Source organism: Centropristis striata, chromosome 7 (assembly GCF_030273125.1).
Source record: "Centropristis striata isolate RG_2023a ecotype Rhode Island chromosome 7, C.striata_1.0, whole genome shotgun sequence".
Lineage (NCBI taxonomy): Eukaryota > Metazoa > Chordata > Actinopteri > Perciformes > Serranidae > Centropristis > Centropristis striata.
Window position 1 is genome coordinate 30,917,285 of NC_081523.1, and position 8,890 is coordinate 30,926,174.

Consider the following 8,890-nt stretch of genomic DNA (forward strand, 5'->3'; position numbering starts at 1 on the left):
AATTGAATTGAATTGAATTGATGATGGCTGATCCTCAGACCCAGACCTATATTCAGACCCAGACCCATATTCAGTCCCCGACCCAGACCTATATTCAGTCCCAGACCATAGTCCCAGACCCAGACCTATATTCAGTCCCCGACCCAGACCTATATTCAGTCCCAGACCATAGTCCCAGACCCAGACCTATATTCAGTCCCGACCCAGACCTAAATTCAATCCCCGACCATAGTCCCAGACCCAGACCTATATTCAGTCCCCGACCCAGACCTATATTCAGTCCCCGACCCAGACGTATATTTGGTCCCAGACCAAGACCAATATTCAGTCCCAGATATTCAATCCCAGACCTATATTCAGTCCCCGACCCAGACCTATATTTGGTCCCAGACCCAGACCTATATTCAGTCCCAGACTCAGACCTATATTCAGTCCCGACCCAGACCTATATTCAGTCCCCGACCATAGACCGACCCAGACCTATATCCGCCGCGCTGTGTATTCTGGGAACACACAGTAGTTTCAAGATGGCGGCGAGCAGGAGGCTGGCCAAGGTAAATCTCCCGGTCCCGTTATATTCACATCATTTGTAATGTGTAAAGAAGCATTGACGGTTGGAGGAGTCATCCGTTATTCGCCTAAACTCAATGTAGATACTGTTGTTTAAAGAGCCCTCTAGAGCCGGTTTTAGCTGTAAACTTAATAAAAGGAGAGGTCACTACTAGTACCTAGCTAGCTGAGTGACCAAATGTTGCCGTTAGGCAGCAAAGCACCGGCACATTAGGCCGGAGAGTCGAGGGTCAGCCTTCCGGAGACAGCCACGGAGCACAGCTTGGGTTTACTAGCCAGCCATAGTTCTACGAAGCTATGGGCTGGGTGTTTGGTTGAGTGAGTTTAGGTGACCAACACGACCCCTTGAGTGAATTTCCACGGCATAAGGCGCTTGCTAATCAGCTAACCTGCTAGCTTCATATCTTAGCTGCGTTTCAGCTAGCGTTAGCGAGCTAGCCTCGGCTAAACCTCCAGTCAGCCAGGTCCGATAGTCCGTCACTAGCTCAGGGGATGGAAATGAACTTAGTGTGAATCCACGACGAATATTTTAATTGCCGTGAGATGAAAGCATGAGACATAAATGTCAGGATGTGCCGACACATGCATGAGAGTTTGTAGTTTGTAACCTGACGACACGCACAATTATATTAAGCCTTCAAAGCTGGTTGGCAGAACACAATAAGGAAATCCACCTGAAAAAACAAAACAAAACTGAGACTGGCATAAAATACTGACTTTTACAGCACTGTTACAAAGCAAAATGAGCTTTTGTTTAGACCGTTACCTAGTAACTAAATTGATTACAAAAGGCGAGACTCCACCAGGCTCGATTCAGCAGATGGCAGTGATTGAAGCTCAGGCTTACGGGCCTTAAATGCTACCTTTGTTTTACCCTAATAATAAGACCAGTATATTAGAATGTGTGTATCATTTCTGTCTACCATACTTCACCACACCACATTTTCTGGGTAGAGGCTAACGCAATCTCGTTGTCTTAAATCCCATAAAGAGGATGATTACCAATTATTCCCTAGCCTGTCATGCACACTAAAATTATTTTGAATAAACGATATAACATATCTAATATAAATATTTATTCTTTAAAAGTAAGTAATGACCATTACAACAGTTAGATACATCATGTGTAGCTTTTCGACATTGTAAAGATTCTGCTTATCTATTTTAATTCTTCTTGAATTCTTCTTATTTATGGTAACATTATTTAACTGGAAAATTAATAACGTGTAAATGACACCATATTTTGTGAAAGTTAAGCCACATGTAATTGAGCTTTTGTTTGCCATGTTTTCTCACTAAAGTGTGAAAACAGTGTACAGTTTCTGATCACTGTTTGTACTTACTAGCATGACACAAGGTTAACACTTTAACAACTGTTCCATTCCTCACTGTGCTTGTAAGAATTGAACTTTGTCCATTTATACCTACTATCAGATTTTTTTGCAATGCAAGCTGTAGGTAGCACTATCAGTAATTGAAGCAGGCATCTCTTGACTAGGTGGGGAAGAACCTCACAGCCTGCTGAGTGCTAGCTCTCTTCTAACGTATTGTAGACACTATACACATGGATTTACAGACACATTACAGGGAAGGTTTGGTAAGACCTTGACAAATCAATAAGCTGAACTGAAAAACAATTAAGCATGCTTTTTAATAAATTCCTAGTTATACACTTTAAACTGGTTCTCTATACTCAACACTTATGAACATTTTTCACTTGCGTAATATATATTGCTTTTTCTCTCAGGAACTTGACGAGATTCGCAAGTCTGGAATGAAAAACTTCAGAAACATTCAAGTTGAGGAATCAAACCTATTGTCATGGCAAGGGCTCATTGTTCCTGTAAGTAGCTCCTCCTTATTTGACTGCTCTGTCTTTTGTGGCTCACAGTCTTCTTTGCTGATTTCCTTTGTTCCTTTTGTTCCAGGACAACCCTCCTTATGACAAAGGTGCGTTCAGAATCGAAATCATTTTCCCCACCGAGTACCCTTTCAAGCCTCCCAAGATCACATTCAAAACAAAGATCTATCACCCCAACATTGATGAGAAGGGCCAGGTGTGCTTGCCTGTGATCAGTGCAGAGAACTGGAAGCCTGCCACCAAAACTGACCAAGGTGAGTGTGTTAGTGTTACAGGGAGCTCTGTAGTCAAGCTGATGCTACATAATCACCTTTTTTCATAAATCTCAATTCATTACATGTTTCTAAACGCAGCAGGGCACTGGCTAAAATTGGGGATGTAACAATACACTCAACTCATGATTCAATATAATTCAAGATACTGGGTTCATGATACAATTTTCACTCAGACAGTTCAATTTTTCACTCACAATTGAGTTAAAAGATTCCTTTGTTTCTCAGACAAAGATCTACAAAATATTTTTTATATACTTTTTCTTATGCTGGATGTTTGGTATAAACTATGCAAAACTATGCATATTTCCTTTTTGACAGAAAGTGAAACTAGAAACTAAAATATCTTCTAATTTAAAAAAACAAATCCTAATCGTGTGATAGATTGCCCAGCCAGTTATGGAAAACAAAAAAATAAATCACATTTTATTATCTTAAATTACAGGAGTTAATAAAGGCTAATGGAATTAGCGCGCGCACAAACACACACACACTCAGAAAGCTAAAGTTAGCTTGACGCTAGGTCAGGGATCAGACTCTGTACTTTTAAGGGTACCAACTGAAATACGTCTATACTACTGAGTACCAATTCACATTAAATACTATAGCTGGCAATAGAGAGAAGAACGTGTTGCCCCTGCAGTTTGACTCACAGTTAATGAGGGAAATGGCATGCCTAAAGTGTGGTTACACTGTTCAAAACTCCACATAGACAATGTAAGCTACAATATAATGTACGGGTGCATCTCAATAAATTAGAATATCAAAGAAAAGTTTATTTATGTCAGTAATTAAATTCAAAAAGAGGAAATAACACATATAGATCCATTACACACAGAAAATAAACATTTCATGTCTTAATTTATTTAATTTCTTCTAATTATAATGATTACGGCTTACATTTAATGAAGATCTAAAATTCAGTTTCTCAAAAAAAAAAAAGACAAAATACCATTTTTAAAAAGTATGTTTAATATGGAAATTTTGGCCTCTGAAAAGTATGTCCTCAATATGCACTCAACACTTGGTTGGGGCTATTTGGCTTAAACCACTGGAAATGGACCTTTCCATCATATTATAGTTTATTGAGATGCACCTGTAAAATAGAGGTGAGCCAAAAGCGGTTGTATGCACACCTCCTCTGAGACACACACAGCAGCATTCTCATGTAGCACACTACACTCTGGTGACGGACTGACAGGCAGGGTTGACTTTCACAATAAAGCGTCTTTATATGTAAAGTGCTCTGGTTCAGAATATAATTTTTCAAGATGGTGCCGGTGTCCATTTTGGATTTTGTTTCCCTTGGGGCTTAATGTTTTCTTAAAGCCATGAAATCAATTATCCAAACATCAGCCAGATAATGATCATGCTATCTTAGGTTTGCACCATGTGCACCATGGTGAACCTCCAAGACGCCGCTGAGATCACGATGGCTGGTGACGCGTGGCTTCATCCATTGCATTGTTGCCACACTCACTGACTCACTGACTTCAACAACTGCCCTGAAATATCCCATTCCGAGCTGCATAGATGATGTGTGTTACAACTATACCCCCACATGCTGTCTGATGATGTTACAGTGTCTCCTCTGCTCACCACAGCACAATTTAATCAGCTTCAAGGGAATGCTCCAATTTGATTGGCTTTATTTGTGGGCATGTCTTCTTTTCAGTAGTTAGCAGAATAATGTTCACAGACACTTAAGTACAACTGACTGTTATGTGACAACGCCTCTTAATTATTTGTATTCCATGTTGAGTTTACAAACATAGGAGCTTTTAAAGGCTATGCAGCAGCTGAACTCTGTTGTCAGACCCTCAGTACAGCACCTTAATGCAACACCAGCAAAGCTTCACATATTACACCATCATTATAACTGTCAAGTCTGATTTTGTTTGTTTACTGCAGCTTGTTGGCCCCTAAGGGTAGGAAAAAATAAAAATGACAACAGCAACTTGCATGAAGTAATAGATGATTTGGTTGAGCCTGTGTAAACCTTTTCAAACCAGTTTAATATTAAAGGGAAATGTTTAAAATTCTCAACCTTCCTTATGTCACTGCAGTTGAGTTGATAGGTGCCCGATCTTATGTTGTTTCGCGTCATACTAACAAGCTAGCTGGCTAACTAGCCAGCCATCCATCTCCGGAGCTCCCGTCTGTTCTCCTCCAAGTGAAGTAATCTTCTAGCGACGGGCAATGAGGAAGAGGGACTACGTGGGGCACTAACTAGCTAATTGTTGTGCCATTTATTCCCAGCTCAAATCAAAGTGTTCCACTTAGCGTTCCCACTAGAGGCCTGAAGAACTTCCATTGTGTTTTTCTGTTGCATTTGTTTTTTTTTGTTTTGTTTTGTTTTTTTGCATTGTTTCTGTATTAGCAGCTTGTTTGCTGTTTTTTTTTTTTTGGCTTGCTGTAGCATTTTTCTTGTTTTGGATTTTCAGATGTCTTTGAAGTGGCTGTGCTTTTGTAGCGCTTTGAGACAAAGAGCCCATGATTGAAAGTGAAGTGACTCCAGTCCACTTGGTGGCGGTAACTGACCTCAAAGCAATTACTTTTGCTAATACTCTCTTCCTGCAGTGTTTGTTTCCTCATCTGTTTTTCCGCTCACCTCCTTCGTCAGCTTCAAATCCAATGTTGCAAATGATTCCATCGTTAACTCTTCCTTTTCAGTGTTGATCCTGCCACTTACCACTGCGACACTAGTGGCCACACTGTTGTCAGGAAAAGCATTGCTCATATCTAACATACTTTTCTTGGCTCTGTGTCTTGCAGTAATTCAGTCCCTCATTGCGCTGGTGAACGACCCCCAGCCGGAGCATCCCCTTCGGGCAGACCTAGCAGAAGAATACTCAAAGGACCGTAAAAAATTCTTGAAGAACGCTGAAGAGTTTACAAAGAAACACGGTGAAAAGCGGCCAATGGACTGATCACCTGACGAGTGTGTAGCCCTCTCTCAGTCTCTTTCTCCCCCTCTACTCCTATCTCACCTGCCCGACAAAATACCGATCATCCTCCCGCCTCCCTGCTCCCCCACACCTCATCACCTTCCTTGCTCACTTTCCTACCCCCTTCTCCCCCACACCGGTCCTCCCTACAGTCCAGGAGCCGCCCAGCTGAAGCCAGGCAGCGGCAGCCTCAGCCTCCCTCCCCATCCAGGACTCTCTGTGGATCAGACAGCTTCCTCCCTCTCCTCTTACTACTGCTCCTCCTCCTCGGCCATAAATCTCCAGACCGTTTCTAACTTTCTACTCTTTTCTTAATGTGAAAAAATGGAAACAGAAATGCTAAGGGAACATGATGTTCAGATGAGGAATTAGATGGAAATACTGAGTGATGTGTTAGTTTTCTGTTTTTCTTTTCCTCTACATAAACATTTTTTGTGTTAAATATATCTCACTTAGGCACGGTTTTTCTGAAATATTTTATTTTTTGCAGAGCAGGAAAACTGATTTGATTTTTTCCCCCCTCTGGCCCAGCATCAATTACCATTTAGGCTAAAAACAAACATGACCAAAAGAAGAAAAGCTGTAGGTAGGACCTGGAGGTGTGTGCCGATGGAAATGTTTCCCTTACTCACCTCCACTGCTTCTAGACTTGCACTGTACTTAATGGGACAATCCCTCCCACATCTTCTTCCCCACAGTTTGTAACACACTGAGCAGAAACAAACCATGGCAGGCCACACAATAATTTAATTATTGCTGAAAATAATACAGAATGAGTGTTAAAGAAAAGAAAATTAGTTTGCAAACATTCAAAACATGCAGTTTTTAGCAGGCCCTCATGGACTATGCTGTTAAAACAGTTTTTTAGCATGACAAATGGCTATTGTGATTTTTTCCCCCCTTCCTTATTATTTTCTTTCTCCACATGAAATTTTTTTGATTGGAATTGACATTTAAAATTTGCGAATGTGAACCTTAATTTGACTCTCCTCTCCCACTATTGGGCATCCCAATATTACCACCTATCACATTAGAAACAGAGCCCTTTACCAAACTGAGACATATTCCAGCGGCAGATGGACTGTCAGCTGCCCAGCTGAAAGGGACTTAACTCGTTGGGAGGGGGGGAAGGAGAAGCTGGAGAAGGATGCACTCAGCTGGAATGAAGCTCAGCTCCTGGAGGCGGTCCAAGAAACAAGCACCTTGAAGGCAGCTGGGAGAGGGCTGGCTGTCCGGGGATGTGTCAGGACACGGAAAGGGACTGCAGTGGCCAAAAAACCACCATGTAACAGCTGTTTGATCTGGTCCCAATATTGTTTCATAATAAAGATGGCTAACCATTTGGCCTCACTGTCTGACTGGTAGTCGAGTGGATGTTGCTCATGTTTGGCTTTTGATGACTAGACAGAGGAGCAGAACAAATCCAAACCCATCATCATGATTTGATAACTATTGGTAGAAAATAAGTTGAACTGGCCTTTATTGTATGGTTTAATTAATAAACAACGCGTTACAAACATGTTAATAGTTGCCCCACAGTTTGACAAAAAATCTCAACCCAGCTCACTAAACATGAGTCACCTGAAGAGTGACATTCCATCATTGTGAAAGACAGTTGATTTGTTTTTGTTATAAAAAGCTAGGTAGTGGACCTTGAGTTAAGATTTGCTTGTCAGTTTCCAAGGTGATGAATGAACCTTCCTGTTCAATTGTTGTCATATAGTTTTTAGTGCATATTAATATTTTCATGTTGAATTCCATTTACTATAGATCCCATGGACACAACATTGATTTACATAGCGGTTAAATATGTATTATATCTCATGATAACTATATCATTAACTACCTGAGACATGAAGATAAAGTCCAACATGGGCTTCAAAGATGCAAAGGCATCCAGACAGCACAGTGAAACTTCTTGGCTCAGGTCACTTGTGTGTTGCTTTTGATTCAACATAAAGGTAAGAAGTAGTTTCTAAAGTTTGTTTGTTCCACTGTAATCTCAACTAAAATTACAGATGCATACAATAGCTATAGAATCAATTTTTGGGGGGACTAGTTAGTTGGAATGGTTGAATAAATACTACATTTCTTGTAAAAGTAGCAATGTAAAAGTCCTGTATTCAAAATGTATTTTTTTTTAATTTTTAATTACTAAAAGTAAAATGACTTGATATGAGCCTCTGAGTTTTGCATTAATGGATAGTACTATTGCATTCATATGTAACAAGCATTTCACTATTGTAGCTGGTGGTGAGTTGAATTTGATCTAAATGGTAAATGGGGTGCACTTCTATAGCGCTTTTATCCAAAGCACTTTACATTACACACTACGCTCATTCACCCATTCACACACACACACACACACATTCATACTGGTGCAGATGCTACCAGGGCACACTGGTGCCACCTGCCACCATTGGGAATTCATTCACACACCAATGAACGCAGCATCAGGAGGAATTTGGGGTTCAGTATCTTGCTCAAGGATACTTCGACATCTAGGCTGCCATGGTCGGGGATCGAACCACCAACCTTCCGATCAGTGGGCGGCCACTCTACCAACCGAGCCACATCCGCCCCACTACTGATCTACTGTATATTCTCTTTAAGTAAACTTAAATCTATAACAATAAGTCATTTTAAGGTTTTCTCCATTTTTACGTAAGTAACAGAATACTAAAGTACAAGTACCTTAAAACTACTGAAGTTGTGTTCAAATACTGGATGCTGAGTACTGTGTCACATTTTGTTCCTCATGTGTGGTGGGATTGTGGTGTGTTACAACACTGAATGGTCCTCCTGTAATATTTAATGTAAAAATTAAATTACATCATCAGATTGAATAATGTGACTTCAAGTTACTGATTGAGGCATTCAGTTGTTAAGGTTAAGGTTACGATAGGGAGCTTGGGAATGAAAGATTTGAGCACATTAGAAATCACAGTCATATGTAGTCTGCCTGTCTCTTCACTATCACCTCTCCAATTAAGCAAAAAAGCAAAACAGAAGAAAGAAAACCCTAATACAGTCATCATTAATTGCATGAGGCAAGCATATGTTTTAGTGTTACTGATAAATGTGATTAATCAGTCTTTACCACACGTAAAGCGACACGCACAATGTTCAAAATGAGCAGGAACATGGATGACACCACAGGTAACAGGTGTCTGGCCAGCAGAGAGCTACATAACATGAGGTCATGGAGAAGGCTGGCCGTGCAAATGGATTTTGTTTAA

The 8,890-nt window shown here is 40.6% G+C and overlaps 1 protein-coding gene across 1 annotated transcript; it reads left to right on the plus strand.

Moving 5' to 3' along the window:
- The first annotated feature begins 497 nt into the window (after positions 1-497).
- On the plus strand, positions 498-7,006 carry LOC131975169 (ubiquitin-conjugating enzyme E2 L3). The gene is made up of 4 exons (XM_059337742.1): positions 498-554; positions 2,318-2,413; positions 2,499-2,685; positions 5,479-7,006. Exons 1-4 carry the CDS (start codon positions 528-530, stop codon positions 5,631-5,633), a joined length of 465 nt encoding a protein of 154 aa, XP_059193725.1. The 5' UTR covers positions 498-527; the 3' UTR covers positions 5,634-7,006.
- Positions 7,007-8,890: the final 1,884 nt, after the last annotated feature.

What these genes read in the sequence shown, in the direction of transcription:
- LOC131975169 (XM_059337742.1), top strand. Translation starts at nt 528, where the DNA reads ATGGCGGCGAGCAGGAGGCTGGCCAAG. An exon ending in CGAGCAGGAGGCTGGCCAAG is followed by an intron (nt 555 to 2,317) that starts GTAAATCTCCCG and finishes TTTTTCTCTCAG; the next exon opens with GAACTTGACGAGATTCGCAA. An exon ending in GGCAAGGGCTCATTGTTCCT is followed by an intron (nt 2,414 to 2,498) that starts GTAAGTAGCTCC and finishes CTTTTGTTCCAG; the next exon opens with GACAACCCTCCTTATGACAA.